Below are 18,933 nucleotides of genomic sequence, written 5' to 3' on the forward strand. Positions count from 1 at the left end.
GACTACTATATCTACTACCATGAGACTGTTACCATAGACTACCATGAGACTGTTACTATAGACTACCATGAGACTGTTACCATAGACTACCATGAGACTGTTACCATAGACTACCATGAGACTGTTACTATAGACTACCATGAGACTGTTACCATAGACTACCATAGACATATATATACTACCATGATACTGTTACCATAGACTACCATGAGACTGTTACTATAGACTACCATGAGACTGTTACTATAGACTGCCATGAGACTGTTACCATAGACTACCATGAGACGTACTATAGACTATCATGAGACTGGTACTATAGACTACCATGAGACTGGTACTATAGACTACCATGAGACTGTTGCCATAGACTTATATATACTACCATAAGACTGTTACCATAGACTACCATGAGACTGTTACTATAGACTATCATGAGACTGGTACTATAGACTACCATGAGACTGTTACTATAGACTACCATGAGACTGTTACTATAGACTACCATGAGACTGTTACCATAGACTACCATGAGACTGTTACCATTGACTACCATGAGACTGTTACCATTGACTACCATGAGACTGTTACCATTGACTACCATGAGACTGTTACCATGAGACTTACTATAGACTACCATGAGACTGTTACTATAGACTACCATGAGACTGTTACCACAGACTACCATGAGACTGTTATCATAGACTACCATGAGACTTCGTATAGACTACCATGAGAATGTTACCATAGACTACCATGAGACTGTTACTATAGACTACCATGAGACTGTTACCATAGACTTCTATATCTACTACCACGAGACTGTTACCATAGACTTCTATAGCTACTACCATGATACTTACCATAGACTACCATGAGACTGTTACCATAGACTACCATGATACTGTTACCATAGACTACTATATCTACTACCATGAGACTGTTACCATAGACTACCAGGAGACTGTTACCATAGACTACTATATCTACTACCATGAGACTGTTACCATAGACTACCAGGAGACTGTTACCATATACTACCATGAGACTGTTACCATAGACTACCACGATACTGTTACTATAGACTACCAGGAGACTGTTACCATAGACTACCATGAGACTGTTACCATATACTACCATGAGACTGTTACCATAGACTACCACGATACTGTTACTATAGACTACCATGAGACTGTTACTATAGACTACCATGAGACTGTTACTATAGACTACCATGAGACTGTTACCATATACTACCATGAGACTGTTACTATAGACTACCATGAGACTGTTACTATAGACTACCATGAGACTGTTACTATAGACTACCATGAGACTGTTACTATAGACTACCATGAGACTGTTACTATAGACTACCATAAGACTGTTACCATTGACTACCATGAGACTGTTACCATTGACTACCATGAGACTGTTACCATTGACTACCATGAGACTGTTACCATGAGACTTACTATAGACTACCATGAGACTGTTACCATTGACTACCATGAGACTGTTACCATTGACTACCATGAGACTGTTACCATGAGACTTACTATAGACTACAATGAGACTGTTACTATAGACTACCATGAGACTGTTACCACAGACTACCATGAGACTGTTATCATAGACTACCATGAGACTTCGTATAGACTACCATGAGAATGTTACCATAGACTACCATGAGACTGTTACTATAGACTACCATGAGACTGTTACCATAGACTTCTATATCTACTACCACGAGACTGTTACCATAGACTTCTATAGCTACTACCATGATACTTACCATAGACTACCATGAGACTGTTACCATAGACTACCATGATACTGTTACCATAGACTACTATATCTACTACCATGAGACTGTTACCATAGACTACCAGGAGACTGTTACCATAGACTACTATATCTACTACCATGAGACTGTTACCATAGACTACCAGGAGACTGTTACCATATACTACCATGAGACTGTTACCATAGACTACCAGGAGACTGTTACCATAGACTACCAGGAGACTGTTACCATATACTACCATGAGACTGTTACCATAGACTACCACGATACTGTTACTATAGACTACCATGAGACTGTTACTATAGACTACCATGAGACTGTTACTATAGACTACCATGAGACTGTTACTATAGACTACCATGAGACTGTTACTATAGACTACCATGAGACTGTTACCATAGACTACCATGAGACTGTTACCATTGACTACCATGAGACTGTTACCATTGACTACCATGAGACTGTTACCATGAGACTTACTATAGACTACCATGAGACTGTTACTATAGACTACCATGAGACTGTTACCACAGACTACCATGAGACTGTTATCATAGACTACCATGAGACTGTTATCATAGACTACCATGAGAATGTTACCATAGACTACCATGAGACTGTTACTATAGACTACCATGAGACTGTTACCATAGACTTCTATATCTACTACCACGAGACTGTTACCATAGACTTCTATAGCTACTACCATGATACTTACCATAGACTACCATGAGACTGTTACCATAGACTACCATGATACTGTTACCATAGACTACTATATCTACTACCATGAGACTGTTACCATAGACTACCAGGAGACTGTTACCATAGACTACTATATCTACTACCATGAGACTGTTACCATAGACTACCAGGAGACTGTTACTAGACTACCATGAGACTGTTACCATAGACTACCATGAGACTGTTACTATAGACTACCAGGAGACTGTTACCATAGACTACCATGAGACTGTTACCATATACTACCATGAGACTGTTACCATAGACTACCACGATACTGTTACTATAGACTACCATGAGACTGTTACTATAGACTACCATGAGACTGTTACTATAGACTACCATGAGACTGTTACCATATACTACCATGAGACTGTTACTATAGACTACCATGAGACTGTTACTATAGACTACCATGAGACTGTTACTATAGACTACCATGAGACTGTTACTATAGACTACCATGAGACTGTTACCATTGACTACCATGAGACTGTTACCATTGACTACCATGAGACTGTTACCATTGACTACCATGAGACTGTTACCATGAGACTTACTATAGACTACAATGAGACTGTTACTATAGACTACCATGAGACTGTTACCACAGACTACCATGAGACTGTTATCATAGACTACCATGAGACTTCGTATAGACTACCATGAGAATGTTACCATAGACTACCATGAGACTGTTACTATAGACTACCATGAGACTGTTACCATAGACTTCTATATCTACTACCACGAGACTGTTACCATAGACTTCTATAGCTACTACCATGATACTTACCATAGACTACCATGAGACTGTTACCATAGACTACCATGATACTGTTACCATAGACTACTATATCTACTACCATGAGACTGTTACCATAGACTACCAGGAGACTGTTACCATAGACTACTATATCTACTACCATGAGACTGTTACCATAGACTACCAGGAGACTGTTACCATATACTACCATGAGACTGTTACCATAGACTACCAGGAGACTGTTACCATAGACTACCAGGAGACTGTTACCATATACTACCATGAGACTGTTACCATAGACTACCACGATACTGTTACTATAGACTACCATGAGACTGTTACTATAGACTACCATGAGACTGTTACTATAGACTACCATGAGACTGTTACTATAGACTACCATGAGACTGTTACCATATACTACCATGAGACTGTTACCATATACTACCATGAGACGTACTATAGACTACCACGAGACTGTTACTATAGACTACCATGAGACTGTTACCATAGACTACCATGAGACTGTTACCATATACTACCATGAGTCTGTTACCATGAGACCGTTACCATAGACTACCACGATACTGTTACTATAGACTACCATGAGACTGTTACCATAGACTACCAGGAGACTGTTACTATAGACTACCATGAGACTGTTACTATAGACTACCAGGAGACTGTTACCATAGACTACCATGAGACTGTTACCATAGACTACCATGAGACTGTTACCATAGACTACCGCGAGACTGTTACCATAGACTACCATATCTACTACCATGAGACTGTTACTATAGACTTCTATATCTACTACCATGAGACTGTTACCATAGACTACCATGAGACTGATTTCAGAAAGTTGTCTCCATCTCCCCCTTGTGGACAGGGAGGTGTACTGCATGCAGTGGTCTCACAGCGTTTACTGAGCACAGCAACATAGATATCAAACCAACATAGATATCAAACCATCTCACAGTAACATAGATATCAAACCAACATAGATATCAAACCAACATAGATATCAAACCATCTCACAGTAACATAGATATCAAACCAACATAGATATCAACCCAACATAGATATCAAACCAACATAGATATCAAACCATCATAGATATCAAACCAACATAGATATCAAACCATCTCACAGTAACATAGATATCAAACCAACATAGATATCAAACCAACATAGATATCAAACCAACATAGATATCAAACCAACTCACAGTAACATAGATATCAAACCATCTCACAGTAACATAGATATCAAAACAACATAGATATCAAACCATCTCACAGCAACAGGTGAAGGACTTACTCTTGATATCTCCTCTCGCATTTAGGTCTTTGTCGGCTCCGTAACCTGAGGAGGAAAAGTATGTTTTACCTTTGGAAAATACATGTCCACTGACTACACAGAGTGTAGGCTAAATACTATATAGAGTGTAGGCTAAATACTATATAGAGTGTAGGCTAAATACTATATAGAGTGTAGGCTAAATACTACACAGAGTGTAGGCTAAATACTACACAGAGTGTAGGCTAAATACATGGCCACTGACTACACAGAGTGTAGGCTAAATACTACACAGAGTGTAGGCTAAATACTATATAGAGTGTAGGCTAAATACTACACAGAGTGTAGGCTAAATACTACACAGAGTGTAGGCTAAATACTACACAGAGTGTAGGCTAAATACTACACAGAGTGTAGGCTAAATACTACACAGAGTGTAGGCTAAATACTACACAGAGTGTAGTTAAATACTACACAGAGTGTAGGCTAAATACTACACAGAGTGTAGGCTAAATACTACACAGAGTGTAGGCTAAATACTACACAGAGTGTAGGCTAAATACTACACAGAGTGTAGGCTAAATACTATACAGAGTGTAGGCTAAATACTACACAGAGTGTAGGCTAAATACTATACAGAGTGTAGGCTAAATACTATACAGAGTGTAGGCTAAATACTATACAGAGTGTAGGCTAAATACTACACAGAGTGTAGGCTAAATACTATATAGAGTGTAGGCTAAATACATGGCCACTGACTACACAGAGTGTAGGCTAAATACTACACAGAGTGTAGGCTAAATACTATACAGAGTGTAGGCTAAATACATGGCCACTGACTACACAGAGTGTAGGCTAAATACTGTACAGAGTGTAGGCTAAATACATGGCCACTGACTACACAGAGTGTAGGCTAAATACTGTACAGAGTGTAGGCTAAATACTACACAGAGTGTAGGCTAAATACTATACAGAGTGTAGGCTAAATACTGTACAGAGTGTAGTCTAAATACTATATAGAGTGTAGGCTAAATACTATACAGAGTGTAGGCTAAATACTACACAGAGTGTAGGCTAAATACTACGCAGAGTGTAGGCTAAATACTGTACAGAGTGTAGGCTAAATACTATACAGAGTGTAGGCTAAATACTATACAGAGTGTAGGCTAAATACTATACAGAGTGTAGGCTAAATACATGTCCACTGACTACACAGAGTGTAGGCTAAATACTACACAGGGTGTAGGCTAAATACTATACAGAGTGTAGGCTAAATACTATACAGAGTGTAGGCTAAATATTACACAGAGTGTAGGCTAAATACTATACAGAGTGTAGGCTAAATACTACACAGAGTGTAGGCTAAATACTACACAGAGTGTAGGCTAAATACTACACAGAGTGTAGGCTAAATACTATACAGAGTGTAGGCTAAATACTACACAGAGTGTAGGCTAAATACTATACAGAGTGTAGGCTAAATACTATACAGAGTGTAGGCTAAATACATGGCCACTGACTACACAGAGTGTAGGCTAAATACTATACAGAGTGTAGGCTAAATACATGGCCACTGACTACACAGAGTGTAGGCTAAATACTATACAGAGTGTAGGCTAAATACTACACAGGGTGTAGGCTAAATACTACACAGAGTGTAGGCTAAATACTACACAGAGTGTAGGCTAAATACTACACAGAATGTAGGCTAAATACTATACAGAGTGTAGGCTAAATACTATAGAGTGTAGGCTAAATACTATACAGAGTAGGCTAAATACTATACAGAGTGTAGGCTAAATACTATACAGAGTGTAGGCTAAATACTACTCAGAGTGTAGGCTAAATACTATACCGAGTGTAGGCTAAATACTACACAGAGTGTAGGCTAAATACTATACAGAGTGTAGGCTAAATACTACACAGAGTGTAGGCTAAATACTATATAGAGTGTAGGCTAAATACTACACAGAGTGTAGGCTAAATACTATACAGAGTGTAGGCTAAATACTACACAGAGTGTAGGCTAAATACTACACAGAGTGTAGTCTAAATACTATACAGAGTGTAGGCTAAATACTACACAGAGTGTAGGCTAAATACTACACAGAGTGTAGGCTAAATACTACACAGAGTGTAGGCTAAATACTACACAGAGTGTAGGCTAAATACATGGCCACTGACTACACAGAGTGTAGGCTAAATACTACACAGAGTGTAGGCTAAATACTATACAGAGTGTAGGCTAAATACATGGCCACTGACTACACAGAGTGTAGGCTAAATACTGTACAGAGTGTAGGCTAAATACATGGCCACTGACTACACAGAGTGTAGGCTAAATACTGTACAGAGTGTAGGCTAAATACTACACAGAGTGTAGGCTAAATACTATACAGAGTGTAGGCTAAATACTGTACAGAGTGTAGTCTAAATACTATATAGAGTGTAGGCTAAATACTATACAGAGTGTAGGCTAAATACTACACAGAGTGTAGGCTAAATACTACGCAGAGTGTAGGCTAAATACTGTACAGAGTGTAGGCTAAATACTATACAGAGTGTAGGCTAAATACTATACAGAGTGTAGGCTAAATACTATACAGAGTGTAGGCTAAATACATGTCCACTGACTACACAGAGTGTAGGCTAAATACTATACAGAGTGTAGGCTAAATACTATACAGAGTGTAGGCTAAATATTACACAGAGTGTAGGCTAAATACTATACAGAGTGTAGGCTAAATACTACACAGAGTGTAGGCTAAATACTACACAGAGTGTAGGCTAAATAAATGTACTAAATACTACACAGAGTGTAGGCTAAATACTACACAGAGTGTAGGCTAAATACTATACAGAGTGTAGGCTAAATACTACACAGAGTGTAGGCTAAATACTATACAGAGTGTAGGCTAAATACTATACAGAGTGTAGGCTAAATACATGGCCACTGACTACACAGAGTGTAGGCTAAATACTATACAGAGTGTAGGCTAAATACATGGCCACTGACTACACAGAGTGTAGGCTAAATACTATACAGAGTGTAGGCTAAATACTACACAGGTGTAGGCTAAATACTATACAGAGTGTAGGCTAAATACTATACAGAGTGTAGGCTAAATACTATACAGAGTGTAGTCTAAATACATGTCCACTGACTACACAGAGTGTCGGCTAAATACTATACAGAGTGTAGGCTAAATACTATACAGAGTGTAGGCTAAATACTATACAGAGTGTAGGCTAAATACTATACAGAGTGTAGGCTAAATACTACACAGAGTGTAGGCTAAATACTACACAGAGTGTAGGCTAAATACTATACAGAGTGTAGGCTAAATACTACACAGAGTGTAGGCTAAATACTATACAGAGTGTAGTCTAAATACTATACAGAGTGTAGGCTAAATACTACACAGAGTGTAGGCTAAATACTACACAGAGTGTAGGCTAAATACTACACAGAGTGTAGGCTAAATACTATAGAGTGTAGGCTAAATACTATACAGAGTGTAGGCTAAATACTACACAGGGTGTAGGCTAAATACTACACAGAGTGTAGGCTAAATACTATACAGAGTGTAGGCTAAATACTGTACAGAGTGTAGGCTAAATACTATACAGAGTGTAGGCTAAATACTATATAGAGTGTAGGCTAAATACTACACAGAGTGTAGGCTAAATACTATACAGAGTGTAGGCTAAATACATGTCCACTGACTACACAGAGTGTAGGCTAAATACATGTCCACTGACTAAAAGAGCTGACCTGTGTGTGGAGGACTGGCTGTGTAAATTAGGCTCTGGGTGAAGTATCCTCCAGGCTCCCCTCTGCCCAGGACCGGAGGGTGGTCAACCCTGAGAACACAACCCTGCACCGGGAACAAGCAGCCCCCCAGGGCAGGTCTGCTCCAATGGAAGTCTTCTATTCAGAGAGGCAGAGAGACAGACAGACAGACACAGAGAGAATCAAGCCTCTAAGAGATATCCTCTCCCGTTATGAGACATACTGAAAACAGTCCTCAGGCCTGCTCCAATGGACGTCATCTACTCAGAGAGACAGAGACAACCCCGGTCTGGTCTGTTTGGTCTTCTATAAACCCCCGGTCTGGTCTGTTTGGTCTTCTATAAACCCAAACCCCGGTCTGGTCTGTTTGGTCTTCTATAAACCCAAACCCCGGTCTGGCGCTGTTTGGTCTTCTATAAACCCCAAACCCCGGTCTGGTCTGTTTGGTCTTCTATAAACCCCCGGTCTGGTCTGTTTGGTCTTCTATAAACCCCCGGTCTGGTCTGTTTGGTCTTCTATAAACCCCGGTCTGGTCTGTTTGGTCTTCTATAAACCCCGGTCTGGTCTGTTTGGTCTTCTATAAACCCCGGTCTGGTCTGTTGGGTCTTCTATAAACCCCGGTCTGGTCTGTTTGGTCTTCTATAAACCCCGGTCTGGTCTGTTTGGTCTTCTATAAACCCAAACCCCGGTCTGGTCTGTTTGGTCTTCTATAAACCCAAACCCCGGTCTGGTCTGTTTGGTCTTCTATAAACCCAAACCCCGGTCTGGTCTGTTTGGTCTTCTATAAACCCCAGTCTGGTCTGTTTGGTCTTCTATAAACCCCCGGTCTGGTCTGTTTGGTCTTCTATAAACCCCCGGTCTGGTCTGTTTGGTCTTCTATAAACCCAAACCCCGGTCTGGTCTGTTTGGTCTTCTATAAACCCCCGGTCTGGTCTGTTTGGTCTTCTATAAACCCCCGGTCTGGTCTGTTTGGTCTTCTATAAACCCAAACCTTCTATAAACCCCCCCCAGTCTGGTCTGTTTGGTCTTCTATAAACCCCGGTCTGGTCTGTTTGGTCTTCTATAAACCCCGGTCTGGTCTGTTTGGTCTTCTATAAACCCAAACCCCGGTCTGGTCTGTTTGGTCTTCTATAAACCCCGGTCTGGTCTGTTTGGTCTTCTATAAACCCAAACCCCAGTCTGGTCTGTTTGGTCTTCTATAAACCCTGGTCTGGTCTGTTTGGTCTTCTATAAACCCCCGGTCTGGTCTGTTTGGTCTTCTATAAACCAAAACCCCAGTCTGGTCTGTTTGGTCGTCTATAAACCCCGGTCTGGTCTGTTTGGTCTTCTATAAACCTCAAACCCCGGTCTGGTCTGTTTGGTCTTCTATAAACCCCGGTCTGGTCTGTTTGGTCTTCTATAAACCCCGGTCTGGTCTGTTTGGTCTTCTATAAACCCCGGTCTGGTCTGTTTGGTCTTCTATAAACCTCAAACCCCGGTCTGGTCTGTTTGGTCTTCTATTGACCCCGGTCTGGTCTGTTTGGTCTTCTATAAACCCAAACCCCGGTCTGGTCTGTTTGGTCTTCTATAAACCTCAAACCCCGGTCTGGTCTGTTTGGTCTTCTATAAACCTCAAACCCCGGTCTGGTCTGTTTGGTCTTCTATAAACCCCTGGTCTGGTCTGTTTGGTCTTCTATAAACCTCCGGTCTGGTCTGTTTGGTCTTCTATAAACCCTCGGTCTGGTCTGTTTGGTCTTCTATAAACCCCGGTCTGGTCTGTTTGGTCTTCTATAAACCCCGGTCTGGTCTGTTTGGTCTTCTATAAACCCCCGGTCTGGTCTGTTTGGTCTTCTATAAACCCTCAGTCTGGTCTGTTTGGTCTTCTATAAACCTCAAACCCCGGTCTGGTCTGTTTGGTCTTCTATAAACCCCGGTCTGGTCTGTTTGGTCTTCTATAAACCTCAAACCCCGGTCTGGTCTGTTTGGTCTTCTATAAACCCCGGTCTGGTCTGTTTGGTCTTCTATAAACCTCAAACCCCGGTCTGGTCTGTTTGGTCTTCTATAAACCCCGGTCTGGTCTGTTTGGTCTTCTATAAACCCCGGTCTGGTCTGTTTGGTCTTCTATAAACCCAAACCGGTCTGGTCTGTTTGGTCTTCTATAAACCCTCAGTCTGGTCTGTTTGGTCTTCTATAAACCCCGGTCTGGTCTGTTTGGTCTTCTATAAACCCCGGTCTGGTCTGTTTGGTCTTCTATAAACCCAAACCCCAGTCTGGTCTGTTTGGTCTTCTATAAACCCCCGGTCTGGTCTGTTTGGTCTTCTCTAAACCCCAGTCTGGTCTGTTTGGTCGTCTATAAACCCCAGTCTGGTCTGTTTGGTCTTCTATAAACCCAAACCCTGGTCTGGTCTGTTTGGTCTTCTATAAACCCTCGGTCTGGTCTGTTTGGTCTTCTATAAACCCAAACCCCGGTCTGGTCTGTTTGGTCTTCTATAAACACAAACCCCGGTCTGGTCTGTTTGGCCTTCTATAAACCCTCGGTCTGGTCTGTTTGGTCTTCTATAAACCCCCGGTCTGGTCTGTTTGGTCTTCTATAAACCCCCGGTCTGGTCTGTTTGGTCTTCTATAAACCCAAACCCCAGTCTGGTCTGTTTGGTCTTCTATAAACCCCGGTCTGGTCTGTTTGGTCTTCTATAAACCCCGGTCTGGTCTGTTTGGTCTTCTATAAACCCCGGTCTGGTCTGTTTGGTCTTCTATAAACCCCGGTCTGGTCTGTTTGGTCTTCTATAAACCCCGGTCTGGTCTGTTTGGTCTTCTATAAACCCCGGTCTGGTCTGTTTGGTCTTCTAAAACCCCGGTCTGGTCTGTTTGGTCTTCTATAAACCCCGGTCTGGTCTGTTTGGTCTTCTATAAACCCCCGGTCTGGTCTGTTTGGTCTTCTATAAACCCCCGGTCTGGTCTGTTTGGTCTTCTCTAAACCCCGGTCTGGTCTGTTTGGTCTTCTATAAACCCATACCCCAGTCTGGTCTGTTTGGTCTTCTCTAAACCCCAAACTCCGGTCTGGTTTGCTACTCAAACGTTCCCTGAAGTCTCGTGATGTTGTGCCTCTGGGTTTAGAAACTAGATAGAGCACAGGTCTAAATCAAAGTATGCGAAACGAAGCACGGAGGGAACTTCTAGAATGCGTACTACATTTGTACATATTTTGAAGCATGCATCCCTCACCTCTCTGAGTACTGCTGTTATGCTTGACTGTGCTCCGTCCCTGACTCTCTCCCTCCACATCGGCCCTCTGTGTGGGGTACCTTGTCCCCTGTGCACCCCCAGGGAGTCCCTGTCTGGCCAGGAAGGCTGTGAGGGTAGACAGCCTGGCTGAGGCTGGATTGGGGAGTGGGTCAGGAGGGATAGGATCAGGCGTGGAGCCCCTGGAACCTGTGGAGGGGCAGAGGGTCCCTTCCCCAGATGGCGTTCCCCAGGGCTGTGTGTTGGGCCCACTCTGAAACACAGTCTCTGCCATCATGCTCTGGAGAGAGGCCGAGATCTCATCTAGCCCGTCTGGCGTTGCCCTCTCTACCAAACCAGCCTGATATCGACCAGGAGACGAGAAGCGTCTGGAACCTACTGGTTTCTGTCCAGGACTACTCAGCCCTTTTGGGGAGAATTTACTAGCATGGTCAGGCTGGTGTGTTACACTGCAGAGAGAAGAGGATAGCTTTCTGGTATCCATTGTGTCCAATGTTCTGTTTGGTACCAAAGGGGAGGATGAGAGCTTGCTGGTGGTATCTGATGTGTTATTGTCCTGAGACAGTCTGTCAGAGGGGACTGAGAGGTGACTGGTCTGACCACCAGACTGTACTGTTGACTCTACTGTTGACTGTAGAGGAGCTGGCGACAGCTGGCTTGGCTCTATTCTGTCCTCTGTATTGACCTGTCTGCTCTCCTCTAGTCTCTGAAGCAGACAGTCTCTCCGTCTCAGCTCGTTCTCTGGTTCCACCAAGGGACAGATGTCCTCACCCACTGAGATGAAGGAGTCTTCAGGACTGACTCCATCTTGTGTTTGGGATGGACTTACATCCATGCTCTCCTGCAGAGTGGAGTAGAGTATCACGAAGTACCCTGGGACATCTAATATGATCCTTCCTCTACCACTAAGCACCCTGGGACATCTAATATGATCCTTCCCCTACCACTAAGCACCCTGGGACATCTAATATGATCCTTCCTCTACCACTAATCACCCTGGGACATCTAATATGATCCATCCTCTACCACTAAGCACCCTGGGACATCTAATATGATCCATCCTCTACCACTAAGCACCCTGGGACATCTAATATGATCCTTCCTCTACCACTAAGCACCCTGGGACATCTAATATGATCCTTCCTCTACCACTAAGCACCCTGGGACATCTAATATGATCCTTCCCCTACCAGTAAGCACCCTGGGACATCTAATATGATCCTTCCTCTACCACTAAGCACCCTGGGACATCTAATATGATCCTTCCCCTACCACTAAGCACCCTGGGACATCTAATATGATCCATCCTCTACCACTAAGCACCCTGGGACATCTAATACCACTGATGGGACCTTCCTCTACCACTAAGCACCCTGGGACATCTAATATGATCCATCCTCCCACTAAGCACCCTGGGACATCTAATATGATCCATCCTCTACCACTAAGCACCCTGGGACATCTAATATGATCCTTAAGCACCCTGGGACATCTAATATGATCCATCCTCTACCACTAAGCACCCTGGGACATCTAATATGATCCTTCCTCTACCACTAAGCACCCTGGGAAGATCACCCTGGGACATCTAATATGATCCTTCCCCACCTCTACCACTAAGCACCCTGGGACATCTAATATGATCCATCCTCTACCACTAAGCACCCTGGGACATCTAATATGATCCTTCCTCTACCACTAAGCACCCTGGGACATCTAATATGATCCTTCCTCTACCACTAAGCACCCTGGGACATCTAATATGATCCATCCTCTACCACTAAGCACCCTGGGACATCTAATATGATCCTTCCTCTACCACTAAGCACCCTGGGACATCTAATATGATCCTTCCCCACCTCTACCACTAAGCACCCTGGGACATCTAATATGATCCTTCCCCACCTCTACCACTAAGCACCCTGGGACATCTAATATGATCCATCCTCTACCACTAAGCACCCTGGGACATCTAATATGATCCTTCCTCTACCACTAAGCACCCTGGGACATCTAATATGATCCTTCCTCTACCACTAAGCACCCTGGGACATCTAATATGATCCATCCTCTACCACTAAGCACCCTGGGACATCTAATATGATCCTTCCTCTACCACACCCCCTCCCCCCCCCCTCCCCCTCCCCTCCCCTCCCTCCCCCTCCCTACCTCCCCCCCTACCTCCCCCTCCCTCCCCCTCCCCTCCCCTCCCTCCCCCCCCTACCTCCCCCTCCCTACCTCCCTCCCCCTCCCCCCCCCCTCCCTCCCTCCCCCCCCTCCCCTCCCTCCGGGTTGTGTGTGTTTGACAAAGCCAAGACAAAAGGCCAGCAGCAACGTACCGGTTGGTAACCGATCCCCGTGAAGCCATCTTGATCTTGGTTGTAAAAGAGTAAGGACTCGGCTGAAGAGGAAGACTGGTTACCGGCAGCAGGCGTCTTGCTCTCACACCAGGCCCTGAGTACAGACACACCACGCAGTCTGAGACTCTTCTATTAACTGACCAATCACAACACTTGGCCAGTTACCAGGCCCTGAGTACAGACACACCACACAGTCCGAGACTCTTCTATTAACTGACCAATCACAACACTAGGCCAATCACCAGGCCCTGAGTACAGACACACCACACAGTCAGAGACTCTTCTATTAACTGACCAATCACAACACTAGGCCAGTCACCAGGCCCTGAGTACAGACACACCACACAGTCCGAGACTCTTCTATTAACTGACCAATCACAACACTAGGCCAATCACCAGGCCCTGAGTACAGACACACCACACAGTCAGAGACTCTTCTATTAACTGACCAATCACAACACTAGGCCAGTCACCAGGCCCTGAGTACAGACACACCACACAGTCAGAGACTCTTCTATTAACTGACCAATCACAACACTAGGCCAGTCACCAGTCCCCAACTGACCAATCACAACACTAGGCCAGTCTCCAACTGACCAATCACAACACTAGGCCAGTCACCAACTGACCAATCACAACACTAGGCCAGTCACCAGTCCCCAACTGACCAATCACAACACTAGGCCAGTCACCAGTCCCCAACTGACCAATCACAACACTAGGCCAGTCACCAGTCCCCAACTGACCAATCACAACACTAGGCCAGTCACCAGTCCCCGCTGTTATCATCAAGTCAGTCAAAATTACGTTTCATGATCATTGCTTATTGAGTTGAAAATGACTGATTTGACTGACAGGTTGACCAGACTGTTGATGGTATATAGTGGGGCCATTCTCTCTCACCTGTAGTGTCTGACAGGTTGATGGTATATAGTGGGGCCCTTCTCTCTCACCTGTAGTGTCTGACAGGTTGATGGTATATAGTGGGGCCCTTCTCTCTCACCTGTAGTGACTGACAGGTTGATGGTATATAGTGGGGCCCTTCTCTCTCACCTGTAGTGTCTGACAGGTTGATGGTATATAGTGGGGCCCTTCTCTCTCACCTGTAGTGACTGACAGGTTGATGGTATATAGTGGGGCCCTTCTCTCTCACCTGTAGTGACTGACAGGTTGATGGTATATAGTGGGGCCCTTCTCTCTCACCTGTAGTGACTGACAGGTTGATGGTATATAGTGGGGCCCTTCTCTCTCACCTGTAGTGACTGACAGGTTGATGGTATATAGTGGGGCCCTTCTCTCTCACCTGTAGTGACTGACAGGTTGATGGTATATAGTGGGGCCCTTCTCTCTCACCTGTAGTGACTGACAGGTTGATGGTATATAGTGGGGCCCTTCTCTCTCACCTGTAGTGACTGACAGGTTGATGGTATATAGTGGGGCCCTTCTCTCTCACCTGTAGTGACTGACAGGTTGATGGTATATAGTGGGGCCCTTCTCTCTCACCTGTAGTGTCTGACAGGTTGATGGTATATAGTGGGGCCCTTCTCTCTCACCTGTAGTGACTGACAGGTTGATGGTATATAGTGTGGCCCTTCTCTCTCACCTGTAGTGACTGACAGGTTGATGGTATATAGTGGGGCCCTTCTCTCTCACCTGTAGTGACTGACAGGTTGATGGTATATAGTGGGGCCCTTCTCTCACCTGTAGTGACTGACAGGTTGATGGTATATAGTGGGGCCCTTCTCTCTCACCTGTAGTGACTGACAGGTTGATGGTATATAGTGGGGCCCTTCTCTCTCACCTGTAGTGACTGACAGGTTGATGGTATATAGTGGGGCCCTTCTCTCTCACCTGTAGTGTCTGTCAGGTTGATGGTATATAGTGGGGCCCTTCTCTCTCACCTGTAGTGACTGACAGGTTGATGGTATATAGCGGGGCCATTCTCTCTCACCTGTAGTGACTGACAGGTTGATGGTATATAGCGGGGCCATTCTCTCTCACCTGTAGTGACTGACAGGTTGATGGTATATAGTGGGGCCCTTCTCTCTCACCTGTAGTGTCTGACAGGTTGATGGTATATAGTGGGGCCCTTCTCTCTCACCTGTAGTGTCTGACAGGTTGATGGTATATAGTGGGGCCCTTCTCTCTCACCTGTAGTGACTGACAGGTTGATGGTATATAGTGGGGCCCTTCTCTCTCACCTGTAGTGACTGACAGGTTGATGGTATATAGTGGGGCCCTTCTCTCTCACCTGTAGTGTCTGGGGAGAGAGGGGATGGGACAGGTTGAGGTCTGTCAGGTATGGTATATAGTGGGGCCCTTCTCTCTCACCTGTAGTGACTGACAGGTTGATGGTATATAGTGGGGCCCTTCTCTCTCACCTGTAGTGACTGACAGGTTGATGGTATATAGTGGGGCCCTTCTCTCTCACCTGTAGTGACTGACAGGTTGATGGTATATAGTGGGGCCCTTCTCTCTCACCTGTAGTGACTGACAGGTTGATGGTATATAGTGGGGCCCTTCTCTCTCACCTGTAGTGACTGACAGGTTGATGGTATATAGTGGGGCCCTTCTCTCTCACCTGTAGTGTCTGACAGGTTGATGGTATATAGTGGGGCCCTTCTCTCTCACCTGTAGTGACTGACAGGTTGATGGTATATAGTGTGGCCCTTCTCTCTCACCTGTAGTGTCTGACAGGTTGATGGTATATAGTGGGGCCCTTCTCTCTCACCTGTAGTGACTGACAGGTTGATGGTATATAGTGGGGCCCTTCTCTCTCACCTGTAGTGACTGACAGGTTGATGGTATATAGTGGGGCCCTTCTCTCTCACCTGTAGTGACTGACAGGTTGATGGTATATAGTGGGGCCCTTCTCTCTCACCTGTAGTGACTGACAGGTTGATGGTATATAGTGGGGCCCTTCTCTCTCACCTGTAGTGTCTGACAGGTTGATGGTATATAGTGGGGCCCTTCTCTCTCACCTGTAGTGTCTGACAGGTTGATGGTATATAGTGGGGCCCTTCTCTCTCACCTGTAGTGACTGACAGGTTGATGGTATATAGTGGGGCCCTTCTCTCTCACCTGTAGTGTCTGTCAGGTTGATGGTATATAGTGGGGCCCTTCTCTCTCACCTGTAGTGTCTGACAGGTTAATGGTATATAGTGGGGCCCTTCTCTCTCACCTGTAGTGTCTGACAGGTTAATGGTATATAGTGGGGCCCTTCTCTCTCACCTGTAGTCAGAACAGTCCTCCAGGGCTCCAGTCAGAGCTGGGATCTGAAACTCCTCTACCTCATGGCACAGCAGCCGCCATTCCCTGCACGACATGGACACAAAAATGGTTAGTATTGACCGATAAGAGCGGCCATTTTGGCTCGCTGCTGTGTTCAGTTTCCCAGCTCCCTACTGTACTTGAACACAGAGGGAAGCAACAGGCGTCCACATCTCAGGAAGTTGAGGATGTGTCTGAACATCGCTCCGTCGGCCCTGATCTGGAGACTGTGACCGAATACGATCCAGCTGCTCTTCCTGGGGTTGGACAGGAGCTCTGGGTGCTGGGACAGGGGAGACACGGGACGGGACAGGGGAGACACGGGACGGGACAGGGAAGAGACGGGACGGGACAGGGGAGAGACGGGACGGGACAGGGGAGAGACGGGACGGGACAGGGGAGAGACGGGACGGGACAGGGGAGAGAGGACAGGGGAGAGAGGACAGGGGAGACACGGGACGGGACAGGGGAGACACGGGACGGGACAGGGGAGAGAGGACAGGGGAGAGACGGGACAGGGGAGACACGGGACGGGACAGGGGAGACACGGGACGGGACAGGGGAGACACGGGACGGGACAGGGGAGAGACGGGACGGGGAGAGAGGGGGACGGGACGGGGAGAGAGGACAGGGGAGACACGGGACAGGGGAGACACGGGACGGAGACGGGACGGGACAGGGGAGACACGGGACGGGACAGGGGAGAGACGGGACGGGGAGAGACGGGACGAGACAGGGGAGACACGGGACGGGACAGGGGAGAGACGGGACGGGACAGGGGAGAGAGGGGACGGGACGGGGAGAGAGGGGACGGGACGGGGGAGAGGAGAGACGGGACGGGACAGGGGAGAGACGGGACGGGACAGGGGAGAGACGGGACGGGACGGGGGAGAGAGGGGACGGGACGGGGAGAGACGGGACGGGACAGGGGAGAGACGGGACAGGGGAGAGACGGGACAGGGGAGACACGGGACGGGACAGGGAGAGACGGGATGGGACAGGGGAGAGACGGGACGGGACAGGGGAGAGACGGGACGGGACAGGGGAGAGACGGGACGGGACAGGGGAGAGACGGGACGGGACAGGACAGGGGAGAGACGGGACGGGACAGGGTAGAGAGACAGGACAGGGGAGAGACGGAACGGAACAGGACAGGAGAGAGACGGGACGGGACAGGGAGACACGGGACGGGACAGGGAGAGACGGGACGGGACAGGGAGAGACGGGACGGGACAGGGAGAGACGGGACGGGACAGGGAGAGACGGAACGGGACAGGGAGAGACACGGGACGGGACAGGGAGAGACACGGGACGGGACAGGGAGAGACACGGGACGGGACAGGGAGAGACACGGGACGGGACAGGGGAGAGACGGGACGGGACAGGGAGACACGGGACGGGACAGGGAGAGACGGGACAGGGAGAGACGGGACGGGACAGGGGAGAGACGGGACAGGGAGACACGGGACGGGACAGGGAGAGACGGGACGGGACAGGGAGACACGGGACGGGACAGGGGAGACACGGGACGGGACAGGGAGACACGGGACGGGACAGGGAGACACGGGACGGGACAGGGGAGAGACGGGGCGGGACAGGGGACAGGGACGGGACGGGACAGGGGAGAGACGGGACGGGGAGAGACGGGACGGGACAGGGAGAGACGGGACGGGAC

General features: G+C 46.5%; 1 protein-coding gene across 1 annotated transcript in view; it reads right to left on the bottom strand.

Moving 5' to 3' along the window:
- LOC115122796 (BTB/POZ domain-containing protein KCTD19-like) overlaps positions 1 to 18,933 on the bottom strand; it is a 55,636-nt gene that overhangs the window by 4,074 nt on the left and 32,629 nt on the right. The window contains exons 8-13 of the mRNA XM_065011218.1: positions 17,399 to 17,541; positions 17,220 to 17,303; positions 13,968 to 14,082; positions 11,611 to 12,469; positions 8,392 to 8,547; positions 4,638 to 4,682 (exon numbers count right to left, since the gene is read on the bottom strand). Of these exons, the coding sequence (XP_064867290.1) occupies positions 4,638 to 4,682; positions 8,392 to 8,547; positions 11,611 to 12,469; positions 13,968 to 14,082; positions 17,220 to 17,303; positions 17,399 to 17,541 (1,402 nt within the window). The remainder of the gene's footprint in view (positions 1 to 4,637; positions 4,683 to 8,391; positions 8,548 to 11,610; positions 12,470 to 13,967; positions 14,083 to 17,219; positions 17,304 to 17,398; positions 17,542 to 18,933) is intronic.

Source organism: Oncorhynchus nerka, linkage group LG27, assembly GCF_034236695.1.
Source record: "Oncorhynchus nerka isolate Pitt River linkage group LG27, Oner_Uvic_2.0, whole genome shotgun sequence".
NCBI lineage: Eukaryota > Metazoa > Chordata > Actinopteri > Salmoniformes > Salmonidae > Oncorhynchus > Oncorhynchus nerka.